We start from the raw sequence: 27933 nt of genomic DNA, 5'->3' as shown, positions 1-27933 counted from the left end.
TCGTGAAAAAGTACTCCTTGAAAGTTGCATGGTTTATTTTCGCCTGAAAATAATTTTACTCATATTAATATTAATAGTAATCAAACATTAATTAATTAATAATTTAGTATAGATATATCGAGTGTAACTAAAAATTAATAAACTCAGTGTTATTTACCAACGATGAAAACACAAGTGTCGCAACATGAACATTTTCCCAGACGCTTTACAATTCCGCCATTTTGAGTGCAATCGGCTGGGATAGGTGTACACTCAAAAACACAAGCAATACCACAAACGACTGGAACTCTAGCGTTGACTGGTTTTGCTGATTGCAGCAATAGAATCAAAGAACAGGCAAAAATTGTACTTGCAATCAACGAGAACTTCATTCTGTTTTTGCTGAATGAATTTTAAAATGATTTTTTCAAAAAATAAGATTTTATTCTGTTTCTTGAGCTTATGCTACTTGTAAATATTATAATAGGTACACAATGGGGAAAGCAACTAATTTATACCATTTTAACGTGGTAGTTTCTTTGTGTCGATTGAGGTTAGATACACTTTCTGTCACTACATTAAGTAATCATATAAGATATGTGTACTTGTATGTGTATTCATAAATTAACTTTTTAAGTTCATGATAATATATTCTTATGATGTTATGGTGTTACATTGGTGATAACAATGTTTTTCTTCTTCCTCCTTTATAGCGCCGGTTTTCCCCCGGTTTTAAAACACAAAAACAAGTACTTTAAACACGTATGGACAAGATCGTGACTAAAGTACTTTAGTCATAGATTTTAGTCACGGGGTTAGCACCTCGTTGTTACACGTTGTTAAACACTAGATTGATTAAACACTCACAATGCTTCTTCTCAATTAATCATGTGACAAAAACTCTCGTTTAGCCACTTGGCACTTAATATACCAATTAATATATTGATTGGTTTTTAGAAAATTTTAAATAAAAATTGTGAAAATATAAAATAAACAAAATTTAGCTCATTATATACTTTATTCTATTATTATATTTTGCTGCTTGTATAACAAAGTAGCTGATAACATGATTTATTGAATCAATCGCTGCAAGATGAATCGTCGTCTGATTTAGCTACACAATAACCACCTGTTTCCGGTGATTTGGTACATCTTAAGTTGCATCCACATTTTTGCCATGAACTGATGGTAGAATTAAATCCACAGAAACAATTCAAACCTAAACAATAAATAAATATACAACTAGTATTTAGATACCTAGTAATCTAAATAAACTGAAACCTTACCAACTGTATACACGCATGCGTCACAACATGCGCATTCTGGGTATTTTTGTACAGCGCCGCCATTTCTCGTACAATCCGCCGGAAGCAATGGACACGAATATCGTCCTGTACAATCTGTGGTACATGTTTTACTTTGTACGGTAAACAATGTACCTAATAAACATAGACAAGATAAAATTATGGAAAATTTTATCATTTTTGACAAAATCAAATTTAATTTAATTTAATTAATTGAACTTAATTCTAGAATTTGTGTTTCTGGTAGAAATGTGATAAATGATAAATTTTAAAGAAAAGAAGCGTATTTATTACTGGTATTGCGTCATTTGTTATTGCAATTAATAATTTAAATATTATACCAGGCAGAATATGACAAATATTACAAAATCATGGAAATACTTCTTTGTTTGATTGTGTGTACCTACTCACTAGGTATACATGTACACGTATTACGATAAGATTTTACACAATTTATTACAACTTACACATGATTAAATATTAAATTGATATGAAATGGATTAAATTTATTAATTGGTGTTTTTTATACTGGGTCTCCATGTTTTGCACTACTCTTACTTCTTTGAACTTGTTATTAAACAGTCAATCGTGCAACAATACACGCAAGATTGTGAATTTGTAGTTCACATGTTAGGTTATGTAGGTTAGAAAATTTCAAGGAAGTCGCAGGAAATTATCCTGGTAGCGTGGCCGAGCGGTCTAAGGCGCTGGTTTAAGGCACCAGTCTCCTCGGAGGCGTGGGTTCGAATCCCACCGCTGCCATAACGTTTTAATCAAATCTAATTTTATTGTAATGAACGACATTGTTTATGTTTGATTGGCATGTCATAGTTACTACCTAAAGAATATACTGGCGCGAACATGGTAATTAACTAGAAAACAACACACCTTCTTACAGTTTGTACCTGTTTTTTTCTTTGATAAACAAGTTGTATTTTATTATTTAGATAGCGCAAAAAACGTCTTCTCCGTGACAATGTTTACACATTGCCGTGACCAGGATTCGAACCTGGGTTACTACGGCCACAACGTAGGGTCCTAACCACTAGACGATCACGGCTACAGAAGACTTGTTTAAGCGGTGTTTTTCTTTAAAACAGCAATTAATTTACTTTCATATTATATGCTGTAGTTTACAAATTAATATACATAATGTTAGTGTTTGTGTGTGTTACTGCATCACTGCTCTAATAAGACACGGTTGGCAGCAATTTAATGCAGGTGGCAAGACAAACAAACTGTGGGTCTAAAAACAACAATTAAGAAATATCTTACAAATGCCATTTGTTTGTTATCATTTATTTGATAATTCAGAAATTAAATTTTAATTGGGAGGTAATAAACAACTATTTTGGTAAAATGTAATAAAATATTTGCGTAATTAATTTGAAAAAAAAATTAGATTATTTGTCAGATGAATCACCGTCAGGAGAATCGTCATCATATTTTGCACGACAATAACCACCTGTTTCTGGTGGTTCGGTGCATTTCAAATTACAACCACATTTTTGCCACGAACGAATTGTTGAATTGAAACCACAGAAACTATTCAACCCTAAAATATATTTATCACATATATTAAACAAACAAAAAATTATAACCAATGATATTGTTAAATATTACTTACCAACAGTATAAACACATGAATTACAACAAGCGCTCTCAGGATACCTCTGCAAAGACCCACCGGTTTGCGTGCAATTACCCGGAATAAACGGACACGAAAATATTCCCGTACAATCGATTGTGCATTTCTTACTTTGAGCGATCATTACTACTGCACATAGTACGCATAGCCAAAATAGGCATACGGAGAGTTTAGTCATTTTTAAGAAAGGAAACAGGACAATGTCCGTTTGACAATTTACATCATACACTTAAAGAAATATTGCATTTCTCGAGTTCATAATAAGTTTATATACTCGTACCTACTTGTAATACTTTCAGGTGCGTCATATGTTTTTACTATTTTTATTATTTTTATTATTATTATTATAGAAGGTGTAATTAAGCAAATATTGCAAATCCGTGGATACGTGATATTCTGTTTAATTATAATTACAAGCAGGAGCGCTATTGTATCGTATAATAATACATACGGGCATGTTTTACTCGTTTGTTACGATAAGAAGTGTCACAAGATATTACAATACCAGTTGTGCACTGATTAAATACGAGTACGTTTTATGTATTTCTGAACAAAAATAAATAAATATTGTCACTGTAGTGACATCTCGGTTTAAATAATATCACTATAACAATAGTCGAATTGCCATATCAACTTCTTCTTCTTATCTACAACCTTTTAGATATGTTTTTGCGGCAAAAAGTTGTTTATTTGCTGTTGGTTTTTTGTGTGAGTGTGTCACAAACAAACAATGAATTCAAATCGATCAAATAAAATATTAATTTAACAGTTATATTACAACATTACATCTGATTAAAAATTTTTAAAATTTTAATAAAATTTATAATGATTTATCCATGATGGAATAAATGGTCCCACCAACTGCGACCTTCGTCGTCATCATTTTCGTCTTCATCGTCATCGTCATCATCATCGTCATCATCGTCATCATCATCATCATCGTCGTCATCGTCGTCATCATCATCGTCATCGTCGTCATCATCGTCATCGTCATCGTCTCTATCTTCGTCATCCCCGTCATCATCCCCATGTTCATGAAACTGATCATGATCATGATAATCATCGTCTTCTCCATCATGCTCATCATCATGTTCATCTACTTCATTGTCTTCATCGTCATCCCCATCTCTATCATCCCAATCATCATCGCCATGTTCACCCTCATCTTCGTCTTCGTCCCCATCACCAAAACCTATAAATTTTTAAATAAAATATTTCAATCCATAACGTTTTTTAATCGTGTTTGTATTGTAGTATTTATATTTACCACGATAATGTGAACAGCATTCACAAACTCCTTCAGCAATGACTCTACGACCACAAGGACGTTCGGTCACTCCTGTTAAGAATCCTAATCGCTCACACACTTCGTCACATTGATCTTCATCACTTTCATCACAATCGCGCTGTGGTTTACATTGCACACAAATTAATCCAATTAAAAATATTGATAAAATAAAAATATTATTTCCCATTATAAATATTTCCAAATATTTTAAACTTATGTTACTTTATGTTCTATAGTTCAATTTTGTGTGTGAATAATTCAAACCATTGCATTCATTTATACCCAGAATTTCATTGTCACTTTCTGGGCTTAACGAACGTATAAAGTAATCAAAATATTATCAAATATTTATTATCATTAAACCTTCAGAACATAGAAAACTACTTTTATTTTTTATCAATTTGCATTGAAACAAAGTATAAACACTTTTTTTTTACAAAATTATCAAATCCAGCTTATAGCATGGAATTACAAGGTGTACTAGTTTCAAGTAACAGTATTATAATTGATTAATTCAAGTAAAACGGCTAAAATTGTATTATCTACGCTCGTAAATAATTTTCTACTTTCTCGTTGACATGCAGGCGCAATTTCGTCAACAAATCAAGTATTTTCCTTTGATTAAAGTTTCATTATTTACAATTTTCATGCACATAATTGATTTTCATGTAATTTAACTTAAAAATACTTAATTGCACTTTTGTTGTTTAAGTTGCCTATGTTAAACCAAACATTTCAAATGAAAAATCAATATTTTCTTCAATTTTGTCTTAAAAATGAACAAATACTAACTTCCGAATGTTATAAAATATCGCATCAATTAAATAAACCTATAATTATTACTGTTGTTTGCAAAACACCATCACATGACCATCAGAAATACTTAATTTAATGTGTATTCTCAGTGATAACATTATTAATGTGTTGATAATCATGTTAATCCAGACAAATGTATGTCACGTGTTGTAGCATGTGGTTCAGTTGAAGTGCATATTGATACAACACTCCATAACAATTCGCGTGATTAGTTTATTTATGCTTATCTTTAGTGGGAGTTATAGGAGCACTGAAAACATTAAACAGTTGTCGCTGTGCAGTCGATTTCGTCGAATTGATAGAATAGAAGTAAAACTAGAAGCCTGCAGTGTTTAAAGTGTTTGAAAAACGAGCAGTATTGAGAGTGTATAGACAGTAAAATAATTGTGAAAGTGTTGGGTGTATAAAGTTGCGCTGTGTGTATATGTGTGGGGCTGTGCGCTGGCACGCATCTTCGATTTTATTACACCGGTTTACGATTTATATGCGCCGCGTTTTTACTCATTTTTTTACGAGACCCTCTTCGCCGTCTGAACGCTCCGAACGCTTCGCAACTCACCCGAGAGCCTGGTGCACTTTCAGCGTCGTCTAGTGCTGTAAAACGGGCCGTAACCGCCGTAACAATCCGTTAGGTTAGTTATTCTTCGCCCATCTTTTACCTCTTCACTCCATTCCGAAACAAAATTACACTTTAAACGCATTTTAACGCGCTTACAAGCATTTATTTGCTAGAAAGCCGGCGTGGGTGATACTCGTTCAAGTTTAAATTTTGTGTTGATCGTTCCAAACATCAATAAAGTGCGATTCGTTTCTGTTTTTGTTTAGTGCTGAAACAATTGAAAGAGTGCAGAAGACTGACTAAATTACAATGCCACATCAACATCACGTCGCCGGTTATGAAAACTTCCTGCAAAAGATGAAAGAGTTTCAGGGCAACCAGGAGGTGTACGTTTACTACGGCGGTTCGAAAGATGCGAACGGCTTGAGCTGGTGTGACGATTGCGTTAAAGGTATATAGATACATAAATTAAAAAGAACATAAAAAGTGCTCTTAAAAACACTCATAAAGTAGGGTTACCTCTATTAAACAGCGTATTCATCGTAAAAAGCAAATTCAGTATCACTAGAGACATCTACAGTTGCAAAACTGAACTAACTTTAGTAAACCACAAAACATAAATTGGTTTATCTTTAATTTTGCTCTGTTTTTAGCTTGGCCGAATATAAAATCAGCAGTGGAGAAGTACCTTAATCCCAATGCGCATTTCGTGTACGTGGAAGTAGGCGACAGGCCGACCTGGAAGGATATGAACTGCCCATTCCGGCTAGATAAGAACACGCGCTTGTTACAGTTGCCTACACTTGCTAAATGGTTGGGACCCGAGCGTTTAGAGGGCGAACAATGCGAAAAGTTCGAGTTATTGGAGCTGCTTTTTGGTGATGAATAATAAACGCAGAGAGACCAAACAAATAAGTTGTCATTGATATAATATGACAGCCAAAATAAACTAAATCAAAACTTGTTGATTCAAAACATATGAAATGCAAACGTTTTAATAACACTTTATAAACAATTAAGCCTAGATATAAATTAAAATAATGAATACAAACGCTGAAAAATACAGAATTATGTGAAATTTTACAATTTTATATGCTTTTTTACTAATTGTTGCCAATATTTCATCATTATTTAAACGTAAACACGCCTAAATATAAAAAATAATGTATTTTCTTATTTATGCTTCCACATCCGCCATTTTCTGTTTGTTAAGTGTAATCTTTGAGCAAAACGTACAATAACCAACCTTATCCTGGTGTAATATTATTGTTTACCTCTAAATTTATTATTTTACCTTATAGATTGCTGATTGGATAATCTATTTAATGTAAATAGTTTATTTTAATGTAAATTCTGTTGATAATTATTCTTCGTTCGCTGGTAACACACTCATATCCAGTTTGGTGATTGGTTCTGTCATGTAGACGGAATATTTGATCTTCTTGTTCTTGAACATACTGTATGTGTTATCGAACGTCACCGTATCTGAAAGCAAAAATGTTTGATCGATATTTTCAACAGAAAAATGAAGTTTGAAGCTGAAAAAGTGAGTTTTTTGTACGTACAAGTGTAATTTGGTTTGCATTGCAACGCGCCTGATTCTTCTACTTGATGTGAAGGCACACGCATTGCTTTGATCACCTGGTGAACGTGTCCGGTGGCGTCGTCCTTGCAGGTGACGCCGAATTTGATGTCGTGGTCTTCGGTGACAAAATCCCAGCTACAAAACAATTAAAATTGTAGTATTTTGAGTAAGTATACAAAATGGCGGATGTCTTACTTAAGGTAACATCCCTCTTCGGGTGCGTTGAAGTCTAGAACAATCTTTCCACCACTTTTTACGCTTGTATCGGTGTAGTCACGTTTTTTGTCTTGTTCGAAGTTCTTTTTGTAGAAACTCTTGGGTACTGTACCGCCGTAATTAATCTTAAAATATATTAGTTTAGTTTATGTTGATTAGGTGGCGGTAGTAGTTGTTTTGGGTTTTAACCGTTTTAACTAACCTTAGAGGGACATTTTGGATCACCATCAGGATCTACCATTGTTCCGCCATAGTGCACCGGAAGTTGATCATCTGGAATACACTCTTTCATTGCTTTCTGGTATTTTCTCGGGTCTGATTTGAAAACGCTGATCTTGCTGATTGTGTATTCGTCCAAAAAGGGTTTAATCACGTTGAATGCAAAGGCAAATACTCTTGGTGCTAATAATACAAAATTTACCATATAAAATGTCACTAGTTTTGAGGAGAAACCATTTTGATTAGTAATTTGTAGTAAAACTTACCGTTTATTACGAAGCAAGCTTTCAATGACTCTGGATAATTGGCTTCGTACATTTGTATCATGGAAATGACAAGTTGTGTAGCTAAAAATCAGTTATTACGAATTAATTTTTATTAAATTGAGTTTGTTTGGTGCGTTTTTACCTGGTCGCCATGCGTATGGTCGTAGTTGGAAGCCTTCCATATCAAAAATGACAACAATTTCGTGTTGTCCACGTTTTGCGGCTTTTTCCAGGGTGGTTTCCAAGACATTAATGGCGAACCTGATGAAGTCATGACGGCTCACTGAATGTAGAATACCAACAATATCCACGCCTTTAATTGGGATAATTGCAACTAAAAAACAAAAAAAAATTGTGCTCTAATTGACTAATTATACATAACCAAAAATAACGGCCACACAAGTTACATGATAGACTATGTATACCGAGTAGGCAACCCACAATACTAAATAGAAGTTGAAATTGACGGTTTTTAGATATTTTCTTATTTTTTACTTACTTGGACACCCTTCTGGATCAGTTCCAATCACTCCGTACGCAATATATTTGTCCATGACTTCTCCTGGTTGCCATGTACGTAGATATCCGTCAACTCCCCATTGTTGTCTCCAATTCATCGACTAAAATCATAATAAACACTAATTAACAAACTTGAATACAAAACAAACGCATATTATTCTTAAATAACCAATTAAAACTTTAAACAAATATTTAATAGCATAACCATACCTCTCTAAACATTTTTTCGGCATTCTCGACATTCCAACTCCTCGCTTGAAAAAAGAAACCAATAATAATTACAATATGCTCAATGTAATATTCATATAATTATGAAAAGGAAATGAATGCAGTACGAATCGAGTGTACGTAGAGTGTAATGTCAGTGGTTGAGCACGTATCACACAAGTTTCAAATGTGTGATCCACAAAAAAAGGAAGGCAAGAAAGAAAGAGTTTTAATGGCACTTGCTTTCTAATTGAGCGATTGCACAATGATATTTTTTTGTATGCGCTAGCGTGACGCGGACGCGAAATATATAATAAATAAGTAACGAGTAAGTAATAACTAATAAAAGTCCAATTACCGCGCAGCCAACGCAAAAGGAACGCATCGTCGTGGTGCGGCTTCAGGATATCGTGAAGATTACGCCGGAACTGCAAAAAACAAATTGTTATTACTAACTAAGCATATATAGGCAACCAAATATACAAAACATTTATAACTTCTTGTTCAAGGCTTAGTATGTGTCGATTTTATCAGTAATATATGCAATTTTAGTTGCATTACATTTTTATACATATGTAGATGACATATGCAACCTAATAAACATGGTTTTTACTTCTTTAAATTAGTTTTTGTTTTAATTTGTTTAATTTGTCATTATTGACATATCAAACAATATTCTACACTGACTTAACAAATATATACAATTTTATAATCATACGCATTTATAAATCTTTTTTAAAGTATAAAATTCAGTTGGGATCAAAACCAAAATGTCGGAAACATTTCAACGTGAGTTAAGCGCAACACAAAAACCCCTCGGACCGCAAGAAGTGATCGTTGAAGAAATATCAGACAATGAAGACTCAAGCCAAGGCTCTTCATCATCAGAAGAAGAAAAAATTCCTCTCATCCGAGCGGATTTACCACCAGAATACTGGCATATTCAAAAATTGGTTAAATACATGAAAGCAGGCAACCAAACAGCCACAGTCATCTCATTATGCTGCTTAAAAGATCATAACCTTTGCGATCTTATCAATCAAAGCGCTATTCAGGTAAAAACTTCATCATAACCTAAAAATATAACCTTAAAACTACTTATTTATTATTTCAAGGATGTGGGTGGCCTAGAAATACTAGTAAATCTTCTTGATACAGAAGACATTCAATGCAAACTAGGCGCACTGAATGTCCTAAAAGAATTATCACAGAATCTAGAAATTAAACGATGCATTACTGATTTGGGCGGAGTTAAGCTACTGCTTAACAATTTGATTATCCCAGCAAAAGATTTGCAGATGTTGGTTGGTGAAACTTTGTTTAATTTAGCGCAGATAAGAAAAGCGCGGAAACACGTTCGAAAATACGAAGGTATTCCGATGTTGGCTGATTTGTTAGACGTGAGCGAAAGTGTATTGATGACGCCTTTTGATGAATTAACTCGCGAAGCGCAGGATGCTTTGGGTGTGGTTAGGGCAGCTGCGCGTGCGCTTTGGTCCACTGCGCAAAGCGATAAGAATATTCTTGTCATGATGAAAGCAGGTATTATTGCTTTAATCTCCAAATTATTATGGTAAGTTTATACTTATTTTGTTTAACATTAAAAAATGAATAAATTTTTTAAGTTGTGTTCATATGGACGTAATAATACCCTCAGTGGGTATAATAGCGCGTTGTGCGCATGATCCAAGCTATCAACTAGCGATACAAACCGAAGGAATGATAAAAGACATTGTTAAACACTTGAGTAATCAAGATGAGCCTCAATTAAGGCGGTATTGCGCTGAGATTATCTTCAAATGTTCAGAAGATGCTATTACAAGAGATATGGTGCGTCAAGCGGGTGGTTTAGATCCATTGGTAGCCATGGCAAACGACGCCACCTGTCGGGAGGATAAGAATCTACTAGCGGCTGTTACAGGCGCCATCTGGAAGTCCGCCATTAGTCCGGAGAATGTCGATCGGTTTAATCAACTTAAAACCGTTGAAGTAACACATTATTTTCTTTTATTTTAATTTTTTTGATTTAAAAATTATTTTGTATAGATTTTAGTTCAATTGTTAGAAAACGTTGATGAGCGTGAAGAAGTTTTATCAAATTCAGTCGGTGCATTGTCTGAATTAATGCGTCACGAAGAGAACCGTTCGGTTTTGTTACGCTGCGGCGGAATCCCTCTGTTGGTGAATTTACTAAACTATACATATCCGCCATTATTAGAAAACGTGTCAATGGTGCTTCGAGAATCAGCAAACGATGAAGATTCCATGCGTATCATCGAAGAATTAGATGGAGTACGCTTAATTTGGTCATTATTAAAAAATCCACATCCAATTGTAAGTAAAAATCCCCAAAAAACCTCAAAACAAAAAACTAACCTATAATTTTTTAAGGTACAAGCAAACGCATGTTGGTCTTTGGTACCGTGCATAAAATACGCTCTAGATTCCGGTGAAATGGTGCGTAGTTTTGTCGGTGGCTTGGAATTGATTGTAAATCTACTAAAAAGTACAAATACAACGGTTCTGGCATGTTGCTGTGCTGCATTAGCAGAGGTAGCTCAAGACAGAGAGAATCTAGGCGTAATTACTGACCATGGCGTTGTTAAATTATTAGTTAACCTTGTCACAACCGATGATAAGTTGCTCCGTGAACATTTGGCACGTGCTATTGCGTATTGTTGTTCATGGGGATCGAATTGTAAAATGTTTGGCAGGTAACCAAACATACAAATTGACACACATAGATGGCGTTACTTTAATACTAAATTATTTTACAGATTAGGTGCCATAACCCACCTTGTAGGCTACATGGCATCTAATGATGTCAACACACATCGCAACACCGCAGTTGCTTTGTATTACCTATCAAAGAATTCGTTTAATTGTATCACGATGCATGAATGCGGAGTGGTGCCATTTTTACTACGATCGGTTGCGTCTGAAGACCGTGAGTTACAGGAAGCATGCGCTGGATGCCTGGCTAATATTAGAAGATTAGCTTTGGAGGCTGAAACTTATCATTTGATCACGCGTGGTCAACCTCCGGAGAGTACTACCACTGAAGAAGGAGAACAACTTTTACCAGCGAAAGAAATTTAATTATCGATGTGCAGTTTAAAGATTAATGAGATTTGTTTAATAGAAATGACCTTGAGTGTCATTGTGGCTTTGTTTGATTAATATTGACATTTGATGATGAAGTGGTTATTGAAAAAGAAACCACACGCACTTGAATGTTTTGGAGAGTTTTGTAGATAAATGAGTCATGAGTATTAGATGCAATTAATGATGGTGCTAAGGCTAACATTATCCATTTGCTTATGTCTACAGAATTATACGTATGAGATTGGCGTCGGGGATTATTGGCGATTCACGAGGACATGAGTTAATGAGGTTGTATTTACGAGTAAGAGGTGAATATCAGGACAAACCAGTTGGTAAAAAGTGAGTTTATGAGTGCTTTGTTTTTATTATTCAATTTATTTTGCATGTTTTGATTATTTGAGTAGATTTCAATGAAACTATTGAATTTTAATTGAAAAAAAATGAGAAATGCTAATAATAGACTTTGGCGCCATCTGGGTGTGAATTATGTAACAAAAACTGTGATTAAATCTCTATATTAACTTTCATCTCATATTTCACACCCTGTATGTTATATTTTCAGTACAAAAAGTTGCCTATTTGCTTCTCCAATGGCTAAACTAGCTTAAAACCAAAATTTGTCAAAATGCGTTCAGTAGTTTATGCGTGAAAGCGTCACAAACATACAAAGAAACTTACATTCGCATTTTTAATATTACTTAGGATATATTAGCATTATCTAATTGTTTTCTTGTGATTTGTAGGTTAAATAGATTCTTTGTAGGTTATGTTTTCTTTCTACTCAACAAAACGAATACAATTATAAAATTAGTACAATAATATTAGTACAAAATTATTAATAATCACATATTGATAATTATTGTAATTTTTATCATAATTCCAATGTTTTACACCGTGTAAACGTCAAAAATGAAGCAAAAGATGTTTGTTTTATTGAAACACCATAACGAAATGCTCGAAGCCACTCATTTCGATTTAGATAATGATTTATAACCATGTTAATCCGTGCTGTTTAAGATTGTTGTTCTTGCGTAATGCAATCGAATGCCCGAATGAACATTAAGCATCATTGACCCACCGAAATTGATTCGTAAATTTATATTATGATGAATGTGTGTCGCCGGCCAGCGTGACACCTGATTATGTTCCATTCTACACAGTGCCACTTTTACATTTACGAGAGAGAATAAAGAAGCTGAAAGACGCATCTGTTGAATGCGAATATTCATGTTTAATATATGTTTACCTTGTACCTTACCTACTCTATTGAAATACTCTGACATCAACATTAAATAATAACACTTTATCATAATGATAAATGTTATTATTGATGATGTATGTCCATGAAATCAGGCATTGAGCAAAATGTACAAATCTATTAATGATTTTAATAATTTATCAAAGAGATAATGGAATTTGGATAAGTTGATGATTAATGTTTTTAGTGAAGAATAGATTCGATAAATTTTAATTGTAAGTTGAAAGTGAAAAAGTGACGGATTGTTATTAACAAATGGTGTCAATTATTAATTCAATACTTAAAATTATTAAAAGTGTAAGTTTTATGGTTCAAGAGTATGGGTCTTGAGGTTAATGTGCATTTTATGTCTTTGGACATTCAGCAAGAATTTTAAACAAGTTGATAGTATGTGGTAATCAACAAATTAACTAAAAGTAGGTAATTTAGGTAAAAAAATGTTTAGTATTTGTTTAATATGCTTTAAAGAATTTTTAAATAATTAATTTTATGGTTGTTCTTATGACACAGAAGTTTTTAGTATTCATTACGTTGCTGGTTGGAATCATTGTATAAAAGTTGTTTTTCAACTTCGATCTATAAAACGCCAGTTTTTCCACGATTTATAGACTCAAAAGTGGTATTTTAAACACGGACGTGGCTAAAGCTGTAACTAAAGTTCTTTAGTTACGGGTTTTAGTCACGGGGTGGAAATTGCTGCTCAGTGATGTGCGAGCAAATTTCTATGACTTAAAATGCAAAAGTTATAATACAAAATCCTAAACGTAGTAATATCCAATTCAGTGGCCCAATCATTTGTCCAAATCATTTAAAATTTATGTAAAGATCAACCCACGCATTATATTCTCCGAATACATTATTCGAATATAAAGTGAATTGTCGAAGCACAAAACCCAACCACAAACGGCGATATATTGTTGACTAATTGAGTGTGGACATGACATATTATAAGTTATCATTTAATCTTCTGTTCACTGTTCGCTGCGTGTTCTTTTTGTAGTCTTGCCGAATCGTGATTTATTAATATGAAGTTTTATGTAATATACGTATTGTTTTACACGTAATAAAAGTGAATTATTGCTTTCCAAATTATTATCGTACATTTCCTGCTTTCCATTTTATTGTTTTATTGTAAACTATGAATCAGTCAAGAATATCGTTAACAATGACATTTGCTATTGCGTTAAAATTGATTTTTAAAAACAACACAGTCATTATAAACTGTAGTTAATACTTTTCTAACATTTATAATGAATTTTACTTGTTTAATATGGATGTATATGATCTCTGTCATAAATCGTGCCTCTAGCGGTCATTTTTATAACCTTACTAGCTTTAACCCTTGGCTTCGCTCGCGAATATCTAAAATAATGAAGTTGCTTCCGTACGCGTCTGTAGTCACAGAAGAAGTAACAATGAAGTAGAATGGCGGGAAGTTTAAAATGGCTGAAAGTATAGTCTATGGAAGTATAGTGTACAGTCTCCATAGTGTAGGCAATTGGATTTGATGTTGACGTAGCTGTCGGTAATACAGTGTGATAATACAGTGTGATGGTACTATAGTACTTAGATTTAAGCTTCATTGCTGGAATGCTAGATGGCATTAAAGTAGTCAAAAAGCCAGATGCAGAGGTATTATTGGCTAAACTATTTCTTTATTTTATTTAAAAAGTAATTTTTTTTATTTAAAAAAAAGGTAGCCTATAACCATTCGGGGTAAGTAGTTTTTGCGTGAAAGTGTAACAAACATCAGGACTTTAGCATTTATAATATTAGTAGCGAATAAATCTCAATATTAATATGCTTCGTTTAGATCAATAATGTTACATATAATGTTATTAATGTTATTAATCAAATTCAGGAATGCTTAAAACACATTTTTCTTCTTATATTACAACATAATACGCATTTCCAAAACTATAATTTATATGCATGATGTGTATACTTGGTAGCCGATATAACGATGTCCAAAATCAACAAACCTAACCTAAAATAAATGTCTAAAACGTATCATACACCAAAATGAAACCTAACAAAATTAATAACTGTGTGTGATAGGCGGGCAGAGGTAAGTATTGATATTAAATTACGTGGCCGCAAGCAAAGCAATAAATAACGCTACAACATATCTCGTAATAATCATTCATTACCGCGCCGAAAATTGAAAAACATTTTTATTAATTTACGGTCTAGGTCCAGCCAGGATGGATTGGATTAAAAATCTTGCGATTGCTTTAATTAAGACTCCATTCAATGCGAATGCTAAATGTTGCAATCGAAATGCGTAAATGAAATGAAAAAGAAATCTCAACGCAATTAATTAAACATCTACGTAAATTAACTTTATAAATAAGACGTCAAATATATTCAATTATCACTATCAGTGTTTCAAATCAATTAATCTTTAATTCAATCTTTTGTTATAGGTTACCATCGTTTATATATGATCTGTGTGAATGTCTGAATGCAAAGTTTATAATTCTAGACTTTTACTTCTTCTTGATTGATCTTATTCTTCACTGAATTCGGCTGTTGTGTTGTGGGCATGTGCGTAATTCGTAAAGTGAAATTAAGTCAAGGTTTCCGAACACTTTTTCTCACCTACATTTGCATTAATTTCATTCATCACCTCACATTTCACGTTTCGCATAAACACAGAGGTAATTTATTCACATGGCACAAATTTCTGAGTGTTTTTATTGAAATATTTTTCGCTAATGGTGTAAAATTGATCTATATTACTCTATGCGTGTATATTTGGTTGCCTATACTTATCATACCATTGACATAAATTGTTTGCTATTATTATGATCATAATTATGTGTGTACAACATTTTCAAGTTTCTGTTTTCATGAGGAGTGAATAGTTGTAGCCATATTAGCTTGTAGGTCAAATGCGAGTCGCTTGTGCAATATGACAACATTGGTTGTGTGTCGGCAAGTAGGATTAGTCGCATTAACAAGTGCAAATGCATTTTATTCGTGCGTGCGCGTGTCGAACCGCTGCAACCTCAAAGAAGCACGATAAATGCAGAGATATGTTTATCTAGACAACACAACAGGCGCAGTGGAGATAATATTGGGCAACTGTGTGGAATTTTTGCACAATCCACGCACGCGGTCGCCTTCGCCGTGCCTTCGTCGTGAATGTTAACAGCTATAAACTTTTGCGCATAGTATTGCATTTATAAGTATTTAAAATAATAATTAAAATGTGCAGCTGATGTATTTCTATGTGAGACTTATCACAAAATATGGAAAATAGTAGCGGTTGATTTAATTTTATATTTGAGTACTTAATTAAGGTTAAAAAAGGAAAACAAAAATATTTTGTTAGTTACAGCATGTATAACTCAAGAACGGATGAACAGATTTTGATGATTTATGATTTGATGGGTTTGTCTCCGTCTCAAGGGTGTTATGTAAGGGATGAAAGTTGGTATAGAAATTCAATCAATGCTATAGCTAAATAATTGTATCAGAGATGGCGTTAATTTTATAAATGTTGCTTAAAAACGATTTTTGTAAAAGCAGCGTTGTAAAATTGGAATTTACTCGAGTATAGGCAACTTTGACAGCATTACTGCATTGCAATTGTAATACCACTGACAATCACTTTTTCCACAAGTGAATAATATTTATTTTTGTTTGTTTTCTTCAAAAAATAGTAATTAAATCCTACTTCAATAGAAAATTGTTTGATATTTATTTACTTTAGTGAATTTATGAGAAAAATTAATTATACAATTACTATTCACATAGATATTGCACACATTTGAAATTATTACCGACTACACATTAGAAATGTCCATTTTACAGATTTCAACACAAAATTAAATTTCTACGTTTGATGTGACGAAATGAAATTTATCGTTTGTTTAATGCGTATCACAAATTACTTCAAGTTATTTCAAATTTATTATTATTGCAAATTAACCACACATTTTCAATCCATAAATCCTTGATAAACCCACCTGACACTCCACAAATATAATAAACAAAATGGTCAAAATTTCGTCAGATGATATTTATTATGTGATTGGTTTACTTTAAAAATAAAAATATTTTATATTATGTGTATATTGTGGCAGTGTGTGTTTTTGTGAACTGTTTCTGTTAAAAGGTGTATTTGCATCTTTTGCAACGTTTGCGACATTTATAAAATACCAGACTTGTTGAAATATGAGAGACACACAAGAATCATAAACAGATAATTAGCAAATCACAAAAAGAGCAGACATAAAGCCAAAGGTCAGCATATACAACGGTTATTACTGCTATGACACGTCGCGTTAAGCCATCCATAACAATAAAGATAATAATAATAATGGAATATTAAGTAAAAACAGAAAAAGTGAAAAATAGGTGTTTATTACCTGCCTATTTTATATGAAATTGAGAAATAATAAAATATAAAGGCTACAATATTATACAAAGTGAATTTTTGATATTTTACTGGTTTTGAGGTTAATTTTTAGAATTTTGCTGGTTACCTGTCAAAATAAGCTCGTAAAAGTGAGGTTATAAGGTTAGTTTGCCTTTCAAAAGACAAAAATGTAAGATTTATAGAAATAACGCAATTTTTCTTTTTAACTAAACTGATTATAAGTAAAAGGACACATTATGAAAGTGATATTATTAACCTCAAATGCAAAAAATACATAAAAATTGATTTACTTTCATAAACAACAAAACATATGCTATTTAATATGTTTAACCTGAACTCGCACAATTTACCTATAAACCACAAATTCACTTAATGATTATATCGATTAGAATGGTAAGTTAAGATAATTGACTTGGATATGTCTGAAAATTACAATAATTAATACGTCTTGAGTATTTATTTATATGAGTAGGTTTAATGCACATCTGCATCAAGTCAGATTTATGCCCAACATGAATAAACAGAGCTAATTAATTATGATTTAAGATTTACTGCATATTAAACGCATGTCACTGCATACTAATGCACAGATTAATGCAGTTCGTTTAATTCAGAGTGAGTTTATTGGGTTATTGGTTCGAAAGGTCTGAAAGTCAACGGATCACATCAATCACATTCGACTAGTTTCTAGGGAATTTAAACAATTGAAATTTAAAAGTGAAATTCAATTTCTATCCAAAATGCTCCGCTTTTATAGATGATCATATAAAATATGGCACTACTGCAATTATTACTGCATACTACAGCTTTGATATTTTTAATTGCACTTGTATTATTACTTTTAAACAATTAATATTCTTACAATTTACACAAACACAAATTAATTAATGCGTTTGTAGAAATAACCGCGGTAAATCAGCAATAATTGAAATAAATTTGCAATCTTTACGCAGCGTGAACCTGCTAATAACGCAACACACCATTTATTGCACACAGATTTAATTGGTAATCAACTTTTTAAAGAAAACACTAAATTAACATTGTTATTTATAATATATGTACGCCTATTAGTAGTAGTTGGCTCCGGATTTGAAATAGATGTGGTTTTATATACAATTTCCACGATTTGATTACAAACATTTCAACATTCAACATTCAACATTCAGCATTATTCGTTTTGTTTCAATGCGTATTGGTTTTGATAGATATTTTGCTACTCGTATAATATGGCTGTAGGCGGCTAGGAAATAGTGAACAAAGGAAATTATTTATGAGCGTCCAACCGAAAAATGAACTACGTGCGTTTTGCGTTTTTTTTGTGTTAACTCATCATGCGTTGAGCTCCGAATTTTTTACACTTTATTGTTTTTGTGATTGGTTATTGCTCATTGTTATATCACAACTATGTCGGAGAAGTCCGAGTAAAGGAATACAAAAGTTTAAAAGTTGTGGTTGAATTTACATTAAAATGATAGCATATATAATTAAGCAATCACAGTTTTACACTTAAGATGGGAATTTCCGCGCAATAACTAAAATTGATCTTTGCTATAATTTATTCTTAGCAGCAAATTATTATCAAATTGCGTCTAGAATTATTTCAAATCAATTTCTAATTTTTTAATGAATTTAACTTTTTATTGCTGAACGGAAACATTAATTATTGCTGCAATAATTTTAATTGAATTTACAATTATATAAATATTGCACATAATAAGAAATTCCAGACGACTAATTAATTAATTAAATAAATTTAATTAGCCACAATTTCATTAAAAAAATGTCTGTTGTGCATATGTCAGTAGATAACAGTAAGTTAAAATTTAAATCATAAAAAATTAATATTTAACTAATATTTTAAAAGTAAAAGATAAAATTACAGCAGTATCAATATTTTTCATTCAACAATTGCTACCATTTTCTTCTAAAGTTGCTCTTTTTATTAATTTGTCTAATTTGTGTTTGTTGTGTATATTTGTTAACATGACATCTTGTTGCTTCTGTTAATATTATGAAATCTCTGCCTACTTTTTTACTTTTTAACATTCATCAACATTTACAATCATCAACATGAAAGCAAAATTTGCCTTATAATTTATGTTAATGTTTATATGATTTATTCCACGTAAATAAAATCTTTTCTTCATTTTCAAGTAGAATTCCGCTCAAATCAATACTTAATTATTATCCAATAGGAAGAACATTATTATACATAATGTACGATGTATTGTTTAAACGAAGAAAGCTAAAACTAAATTTGTCAGGAAAATTAAAATGATTTTTTTTATTTCCATGAAATTCTAATGAATGTAGTAATACAGTATTTAGTATTATAAAGTGTGACTATAATTTAAATTCGTACATATTAACATAAACGATCTCAATCAATTAAACACATATCATTTAATGGAATTTAATATGGCACTGAATAGCACATTATATCAGATGTCAAACATTTACATTTTTTTTTATCTACGAATATGATGACACAAGTTTCGCGCGTGCCTTTAATTTGCATTCTATTTCATCACGTCCATATTAACACACATATTTTAATTTAAATTAATTATCAGCCATTCATCACGTCGCCTAGCCATAATCTTCTACTCGTAATCTTCTTATACATTCATCGTTATAGAGAACTTTTCAACAAACTCAGATAAAAGCAAAACAAATATTAAATTCGATTAAATATTAATTTATTACAAATTTCGCATTAAAACTTGCAAAATAATTCAATTTACAGTCAAATATTAGCACATATTATATTTGCAAATAAATAAAATTTGAATTTGACTTGAATTTATAAATTTTAAAATCGATAAGTGAAATTTCTTGTTTTTTTGGCATTTGATTTTTAGAATGATTAAAATAAATTATATTAAAGAACTAAAATTATCACTTCATGAGTCAAATGAATGAATTAATGTGAATTAATCGTTTTACCAACGCAGCCATTTTCCTATTGCTGATTTTCTTGTTTATTCAACATTTTCGTAACAATTTGGCAAATAACTACTTCATTATTTGCAAATCACACGTTTCTATTGACAATACCACTTTATACACTCAACTAAAGAAATAAATCATTAATACTAACCATGTACGCAATATAAATTAGTAAAATAAATATATAAATATATAGATATCACTCAATAAATACTTCAAGTTTAATTTAAAAGCAATTAGCAACTGGCAGCAATTAAATCGTCAAAAATGTCGTCGTAATGATGAAATAATACGAAATACCTGGGAATTTAACAAATTAATAAACTATTTATGTGTTTAGTGTATCTAATACACCATAATAATGTAATGTTTCTAAGTATCAAATCAAATCCATCGAGTTGGAAACCAAACCAGTTTTTTTTTTCCGACGTCCATGACAAACCTAGGTTAATACTCATATACGAGAAATGAAAAATTCAAATTTAATTTCGCTGTGAAAGAAAGAGAAATTTTGTGGTTCATGAATCATGCAAACATTCGGTAGTCTGACGCTTTCTTTGCTAGTTTCAATTTTTAGTTAGTTACTCAGTGTGTGTGTTTGTGAGCGCGGTGAAAAAAACCGAAAGTGTTTGTGTGTAATTTAATCAAAACATTTCGGCACCAAAACGTTCCTCATCACAGACGGAATACAAAATACCGAATTATCATTATGTCACATCCGTTTTGTATATATCCATTTTTGGATGCTTTCGGAAGTAAGTAAAGTACACTTATGTGTTGTTTCTTTTATTCGTCTTGTAATTTTGGTTGCATAAGTTAATTTTGCTAGTTATATTAGAATATGTGCGTTAATCAAGTGTTTTCACTTTTTTACGATCACGATGCAAAGTCGCAGAATTGCCAAGTCAAAAAAGTTATTAAACTGTGCAATAAATAATTAATTAACAAATGGCGTGTAATTACAATTTATAATGATTGTAATTATTTTATTTCGGTTTTTTATTACAATTTTGTATTTTATTGCCGTAACATGATCGTAAAGCAAGATTAAGTGATTGTTTCTTTTACTGCATCTGTCAACATTATTCTACATGATATATAAGTTACTAGCTTTAACCCTTGGCTTCGCTCGCGAATATCTAAAATAATGAAGTTGCTTCCGTACGCGTCTGTAGTCACAGAAGAAGTAACAATGAAGTAGAATGGCGGGTAGTTTAAAATGGCTGAAAGTATAGTCTATGGAAGTATAGTGTACAGTCTCCATAGTGTAGTCAATTGGATTTGATGTTGACGTAGCTGTCGGTAATACAGTGTGATAATACAGTGTGATGGTACTATAGTACTTAGGTTTGAGCTTCATTGCTGGAATGCTAGATGGCGTTAAAGTAGTCAAATAGCCAGATGCAGAGGTATTATTGGCTAAACAATTTCTTTATTTTATTTAAAAAATAATATAAAAAAAAGTAGCCTATAACCATTCGGGGACCACTAAGAATGTGTGTACAAATTTTCATGATGATCTGTTCAGTAGTTTTTGCGTGAAAGTGTAACAAACATCAGGACGTTCGCATTTATAATATTAGTAGGGATTTTTATCATTGGTATAATTTTGTCAACGATGAATCAGTTGTATTGAGTTAAAACGTTTTGATGACTTTCACAGATCACTAAATGTTAAGAATCTGTCAGTCAAATTACTCATTACTGGGCGACTTACTGGCGAGATCAAAGTTGTGTAATTACTGCTGACAATGAACTAGTTGTACCTGTTCTTGTGCATACTTTGTCCATGTGTAATGTGTATACAATCATGCAGTTAAAGTAATTATGATTATTGACATTTAAAACTCTTCGATTGCAATCTGTTGTCGGTTACTTCATAAATATAATTTTTTTAGTTGTTGTTTTCGTCTGGGATGAAATGGTGAATAACAGAATTCATATTTCAATGTGCAAAATAATATTTTTCTACTTTTAATTTTATTATGGGGCAATTAAATAAAAAAACAAAGTTTTGCATTAATTATTATACTTTTAATAACATTTTTCTACTTCCATCTTTAAAGCGCCTGTTTTTTACTGTTTTAAGACACAAAAAGTGATTCTTTAAACACGAGCGGTCAAGGCCGTGACTAAAGTACTTAAACCTTTTCATTTTCAATTGTATTGACAAATATCTATGAATAAATGATAAGCATTTTAAATAGGGCAATGAACAAAACAAAATAATTGAAACTTTAATCTTAAAATTATTTTTAACTAGTTCAAGTATGTACTTATGGTACTTAGTATTACAAAGTTAGTAACATACGAGTAGATACAATCAAAACAACAATTGATTGCATGATTTTTATAAACGATGGGTTTATTTTTTTAACCTATAAAAATGTACTGAATATATTTATACTATTTATATTAATAACTTGACCTTGGAAATCCATAATAACCTTTTTTTGTCTAAATATTTATACCTCTTGCATTTTGGACTCATAGTTCTAGTTATTAATTAATTAAACAAAATTTAATTAACCTTTGATGATTTATTAAACTATGTTTTCATGTATTTAATTAATCATTAATCTTTACCGCAGCAGATAAAGGTGGGGCAAATATTTTAATCAACTACAAAAAAAAACTATAACTAAACAAGAAAAATATAACTAATTTTTACTTGAAATTGCAGTAAAAAATAGTATGGACACCTTTGTGGGTTTATTTTTGACTACCAACAATAATATCCGGTTTTAAACAAGTCTTGCAAGTTATTTTTTCATAAATATCTTCTTTTAATACGCATGTACGAGTACCTACCTAATACATCATTATATATTGCAAAAAATTGTTTACGAATTTCAGTTTTATGTTTGCAATAACATTATTTGCACATTGCTTCTAAATTTAACAAAATACTATTATTCTACGATTAATTAGTTTATTTTGATGTTGTTATTGTAATTTACAACGTCTTCAAACAAGTAAACATAATTTTAAAAACACCACAACTTTATACCTTTATATTCTTCATAATAATTTAGTTTCTTTTTGTTAAATTATATTAAGAAATGCAGAATTACGGATAATTTAACTTGGTATTCATTTTTTTTTCTTCCTATTAATAAAATCATATAAAAACAGAATTTTATTTCTCATCACGTTTATGATTTCAATATTGCGACAATCAACACATGCAATCAACACAGCAATTAAAATATTGCGTACCTTGCGTGCACACATTTAGCAAATTAAATGCCTATAATTACTATGTTACCTGTTTACAGTGGAATTGTTTTTACTGGTACCAATTTCCGCGTATTCCGACATAATCGGTAATGATTGCAGAATTTATACGCGTCAGACGCGCTGAGGGAAATCATTATTTCCAATGTTGATAGGCAATTATAAGAGTACTTATTGACCATTTCACACTTCTCAAATGTTCCATGACATTAATATGATACTTTTATTCTGTTATAAACAAAAGAAATGATTGTTTTTGAGTATTTTAAATGCGGAAATGAATTGAAAATGAAGAATAAATCCATTAATGCACATAAAATAAAGAAAAATATTCTTTAACAGCAAAAAATCTTCAAATTCCAAGGCTGATGGACAAAATAATACAGCATTTACTGCATTTTATTGTGTACAATATTAACTATATTATCAATTAAATATATAAATCCCTACTAATATTATAAATGCGAAAGTCCTGATGTTTGTTACACTTTCACGCAAAAACTACTTAACAGACCATCATGAAAATTTGTACACATATTCTTAGTGGTCCCCGAATGGTTATAGGCTACTTTTTATTTAATAATTTTTTTTTTTTTAATAAAATAAAGAAATTGTTTAGCCAATAATACCTCTGCATCTGGCTATTTGACTACTTTAACGCCATCTAGCATTCTAGCAATGAAGCTCAAACCTAAGTACTATAGTACCATCACACTGCATTATCACACTGTATTACCGACAGCTACGTCAACATCAAATCCAATTGACTACACTATGGAGACTGTACACTATACTTCCATAGACTATAGGGGAAGGGGGCAAAGTGGGCCCCTGAAATTCAGGTGGCTTAAAAAATTGAGGGGCAAAGTGGGCCCCCTAAAATTTTTGATAAATAAGAGGGGAAAATAACTCCATTAACAAATTCGAAGTAAGAAATGAAAAAAAAATATATATAAGCAAAAAAATGGATACAAAGGTAATAGCAAAATTTTTATGGACGGGGGCCCACTTGCCCCATATTCTGATTTTTTTTTTATTTTGATAGACACGGCTTATTAATATTGAATACTGAACAAGGATGCAAAAAATAGGGTAACGAGTGAAAAAAGGTAAACAAATCCCCTTTTTTCGCTTATGGGGCCCACTTTGGCCCCCTCTCCCCTACTTTCAGCCATTTTAAACTACCCGTCATTCTACTTCATTGTTACTTCTTCTGTGACTACAGACGCGTACGGATGCAACTTCATTATTTTAGATATTCGCGAGCGAAGCCGCGGTTTAAGGCTAGTATTAAATATAATCAATTAAATTTATGGTATAGGCAACCAATTCTACAGAAATAAAGAAAAAATCTTTAATTTTGCAACCGTTACCATAAAATTATACCTCTTAAAAACAAATATAAACATTAACATTGAGACTTTATATAATAGACTTTATATTTTATTAAATAAAAAGTTAAACAACTGCTTTTGTTGAAAACGTAACAAAATCAAAAACCACGAGTAATCAAGGTTAAAAACTAAAAGCAAGACGCATAATAATAAAAAAAACGAAGGCAATTGTGATGATTTTGAAACATCGCAAAAACCACTCACTCAGTGTTCATTTAAGACACGTGTATGGAAATGAAATGATAAAAGTCGAACTTTTTAACTGCTATAAATTAATCATTAACACTAATTTACACATGAACATCATTAATTTAATGATTAAACAAAAGCAGTGGAAACTGCCACTTAGAACTCAACAAAATAATGGTTTACATCACAATGACACAACCATCACGATATTAAGGTGCACTCGTATACATTATAAACAATAATTGCCACAATCGGCGGTTGCATCTATGTCCGATCGAATAATGAGATTTAAATGTATTCGAAATGAGTTGTGTAGGTAAGTAGAGGAATACATTCGAATCATCATTACACACAAGACGGAAATGAAATATTTAAATATTCAATTTGTAATTGTACACAGGATGTTAACAAAAAGGATTACTACATATTCGAAGAAATATAGTGAGTTTGTATGTTTGTGTCGTTTTCACGGATATACTACCGGAGCAATTTTGATAAATTTTTGTATGAATAAATTTTGGACCTAGGAGAATAATATAAGCTACTTTTTACCCCAAAAATTTAATTGAAAGGGTGTAAAATAAGAGATGAAAGTTTAATCATACTTATTGTAGAATAATTCACACATGAATGGCTCTAACATGTATTATTATCATTTCTTATTAAGAAAACAAGAAAATTATCTAGTGATTGATTTAGTAAAAATTTATACCAAAATTATCACAAAATGATTATTTAATAATAAATAATAAAGAATTACTCATTTACACCATGTACACCATGTACACATTCAATGAGCTAGTTTATATATCTATATATATAAAAATGAATTGCTGTTCGTTAGTCTCGCTAAAACTCGAGAACGGCTCAACGGATATATCTTATCTTGGTCTTGAATTATTCGTGGAGGTCTAGGGAAGGTTTAAAAGGTGAGAAAAATTCGAATAATTGCCGGGAAAATCCTCAAAACAGCTCTTTTCTATCGAATAAAATTTGACATTGAGATTCAATCATAGTTATAGTTAAATAGTTGAATTCGAGATGGGGCGCTGAAGTGCATTATTGACAAAACTTTATATGCATAATTTCTTTAAATTAAAATTGCTAATCTTATTGATAGAATTGACTCTTACTACGAATATGTCTAGAACAAGAGAGTAAAAATGAATTACATTTTTATTAAACACTGCGGGAACGAAGTCGCGGGCAACAGCTAGTCTTTCATATTAAATTCAACAATACAAAGCATAACCATTACCTTCCATGCGCTTGGTAAAATCTCATATTTTACCATTTTATTTACACACAAACACGCTGTTTTTTTGTTATTATTGTTTGTATTCATGTTTCCGATTAACCGTGCGGTATGCGCTACGAACGCATGAAGCACACGTAAATGCAATGCACAATCGCGATCCTAAACGAAAAGAATAATAATTACGCTGCGACGGACTCCGGACGCTTTCGAATCGAATTATAAGTTACAGTTCGAAATTCGTAGCGAGGCGTGACGATTTTTTTCCTTTTTCTTCCCGCACGTTTCACGCAAATACACAACAAATAATGCACACAATTAAAAAATACAAAAATGTATTCCTTTCTTGAATTAAATTGATTTTTATGTACTTTGATACTTGCTGTCACCCAAAGATATAATTTTTATATTCGGTTATAACTTTCTATAAAATGTAATCTAACACCGCGTTTGTGCGTAATACGTCTTTACTCGTAATTGCCTCCGAAAAAAAATTCCAGAGCGAAATTTTCGACTATGCATTGCGCATTGTGATACATGTATCATATAAATAAAAACATGGTACTTATATTTATGTTTATGCGTATAAAAACAATTTCGTAAACTTTTTCTTTCGTTTTAGTATGAATTTAAGCACTTTTTGTGACTTACTTTCATCAAGGCGAACTTGCGGTCGTCGTCCAGCATTATCCGCTGCTTACGCTCCAGTTTGTGATCCATTTTTTTGATGGTTCAAACGCACAACGCACTTTTTCTTACAAAAACTTTTCGAATTGTTCGGTTTGCCAATGTTTTGAGGTTGATCAACTTGTCATGTCACTCTGGTTGACACTTTGATATCAATTCGTATTTAATTTAATTTAATTTAATTTAATGTGAATATTGTAATATCGCACTTTATTATTATTAACGGTGTAACTGTGAATTTGGATTTAAACGCGGGTCGTTCGACGCGCTACAATTTGACAGCGCGCGACAATAATATTGGAAGTGACGGCCGCGCGTTCGTTACTTTTGATTTTATACGATGCGAACGATGCGAACTGCCAGCGAGTAATAGCTACGACGCCGACGCTAGGTGAACGCAGGTGAGCGCATGTCTGCCCAGCTTTAATACAGGTGCGATTCGTTAGTTTGTTGCACAGTTAGAGTGGGAAATCCAAAATTACTAAATAAAGTCATAAACAATTCAGAAAAAAAACAGGGAAAACATGCAGGTTTTATGAATTTAATTATATATTAGTAATATTGTATGAATATTGCTGCAATATTTTATTTATTATGTTATTGCAGTTGTTTCAAGGTTTTTTTGATTTTTAACACTTTTATTGAAGCAAAATTTAATATTTTTTAAAGTTGGGTTAAACTATAGGCAACTCCTGTAACACGATGAGAAATTAAATTGCTTATTGACGATGCGAGACATTTTCTGTTTGGTGGTGTGTTATGTTAGGCAACTTTTATTACACTACATTTTACATTTTCAAGTTTATTCTCACCTAATATTAAAAATATACAATAATTTTTTTAAATCAAACAAATTTAATTCAACT

General features: G+C 31.7%; 4 protein-coding genes, 1 long non-coding RNA gene and 2 other non-coding genes across 7 annotated transcripts; 3 read left to right on the top strand and 4 right to left on the bottom strand.

The window, feature by feature from the left end:
• Positions 1–978: 978 nt before the first annotated feature.
• On the bottom strand, positions 979–1969 carry LOC135789381 (uncharacterized). The gene is made up of 2 exons (XR_010547537.1): positions 1266–1969; positions 979–1198 (listed from the first exon to the last, which is right to left on the bottom strand). It is a non-coding gene; the product is annotated as an uncharacterized lncRNA (long non-coding RNA).
• Positions 1964–2045, top strand: TRNAL-AAG (transfer RNA leucine (anticodon AAG)). The gene has a single exon. It is a non-coding gene; the product is annotated as a tRNA-Leu (tRNA).
• A 226-nt stretch (positions 2046–2271) lies between these two features.
• Positions 2272–2343, bottom strand: TRNAH-GUG (transfer RNA histidin (anticodon GUG)). Its single transcript has one exon. It is a non-coding gene; the product is annotated as a tRNA-His (tRNA).
• Positions 2344–2566: 223 nt separating this feature from the next.
• LOC135804171 (uncharacterized) lies at positions 2567–5194 on the bottom strand. The gene is made up of 3 exons (XM_065317961.1): positions 4199–5194; positions 2911–4123; positions 2567–2838 (listed from the first exon to the last, which is right to left on the bottom strand). Exons 1-2 carry the CDS (start codon positions 4404–4406, stop codon positions 3762–3764), a joined length of 570 nt encoding a protein of 189 aa, XP_065174033.1. The 5' UTR covers positions 4407–5194; the 3' UTR covers positions 2567–2838; positions 2911–3761.
• A 118-nt stretch (positions 5195–5312) lies between these two features.
• LOC135804172 (thioredoxin domain-containing protein 17-like) lies at positions 5313–6680 on the top strand. The gene is made up of 3 exons (XM_065317962.1): positions 5313–5667; positions 5861–6045; positions 6248–6680. The coding sequence occupies exons 2-3, from the start codon at positions 5904–5906 to the stop codon at positions 6481–6483; spliced, it is 378 nt and encodes a 125-aa protein (XP_065174034.1). The 5' UTR covers positions 5313–5667; positions 5861–5903; the 3' UTR covers positions 6484–6680.
• Positions 6556–27470, bottom strand: LOC135804170 (SEC14-like protein 2). Its single transcript, XM_065317960.1, has 10 exons — positions 27032–27470; positions 8965–9034; positions 8610–8653; positions 8380–8500; positions 8023–8214; positions 7881–7961; positions 7598–7797; positions 7375–7520; positions 7160–7314; positions 6556–7079 (listed from the first exon to the last, which is right to left on the bottom strand). The coding sequence occupies exons 1-10, from the start codon at positions 27098–27100 to the stop codon at positions 6958–6960; spliced, it is 1200 nt and encodes a 399-aa protein (XP_065174032.1). The 5' UTR covers positions 27101–27470; the 3' UTR covers positions 6556–6957.
• On the top strand, positions 9271–11766 carry gudu (Armadillo repeat-containing protein gudu). Its single transcript, XM_065299546.1, has 6 exons — positions 9271–9661; positions 9722–10179; positions 10232–10595; positions 10653–10940; positions 10998–11320; positions 11384–11766. The coding sequence occupies exons 1-6, from the start codon at positions 9377–9379 to the stop codon at positions 11703–11705; spliced, it is 2040 nt and encodes a 679-aa protein (XP_065155618.1). The 5' UTR covers positions 9271–9376; the 3' UTR covers positions 11706–11766.
• Positions 27471–27933: the final 463 nt, after the last annotated feature.

Source organism: Atheta coriaria, unplaced genomic scaffold (genome assembly GCF_025399875.1).
Source record: "Atheta coriaria isolate IRGN ID8LTWV9N9 unplaced genomic scaffold, Caltech_Dcor_3.1 hic_scaffold_3_pilon, whole genome shotgun sequence".
NCBI classification, from domain to species: domain Eukaryota; kingdom Metazoa; phylum Arthropoda; class Insecta; order Coleoptera; family Staphylinidae; genus Dalotia; species Dalotia coriaria.
This window is presented reverse-complemented; position numbering and strand designations above follow the sequence as displayed.

Bases quoted from the DNA above. Each gene is read 5' to 3' on its own strand.
- LOC135804170 (XM_065317960.1), bottom strand. From the start codon at position 27,100: ATGGATCACAAACTGGAGCGTAAGCAGCGGATAATGCTGGACGACGAC. The intron at 8,501-8,609 runs GTATGGTTATGC...TTATGATTTTAG, and splicing joins CCGAAAAAATGTTTAGAGAG to TCGATGAATTGGAGACAACA. The intron at 7,521-7,597 runs GTTAGTTAAAAC...ATATATTTTAAG, and splicing joins ATCCAAAATGTCCCTCTAAG to ATTAATTACGGCGGTACAGT.
- LOC135804172 (XM_065317962.1), top strand. From the start codon at position 5,904: ATGCCACATCAACATCACGTCGCCGGTTATGAAAACTTCCTGCAAAAG. The intron at 6,046-6,247 runs GTATATAGATAC...CTCTGTTTTTAG, and splicing joins GTGTGACGATTGCGTTAAAG to CTTGGCCGAATATAAAATCA.
- LOC135804171 (XM_065317961.1), bottom strand. From the start codon at position 4,406: ATGGGAAATAATATTTTTATTTTATCAATATTTTTAATTGGATTAATT. The intron at 4,124-4,198 runs GTAAATATAAAT...AAAAATTTATAG, and splicing joins ATGCTGTTCACATTATCGTG to GTTTTGGTGATGGGGACGAA.
- gudu (XM_065299546.1), top strand. From the start codon at position 9,377: ATGTCGGAAACATTTCAACGTGAGTTAAGCGCAACACAAAAACCCCTC. The intron at 10,180-10,231 runs GTAAGTTTATAC...AAATTTTTTAAG, and splicing joins TTAATCTCCAAATTATTATG to TTGTGTTCATATGGACGTAA. The intron at 10,941-10,997 runs GTAAGTAAAAAT...TAATTTTTTAAG, and splicing joins TAAAAAATCCACATCCAATT to GTACAAGCAAACGCATGTTG.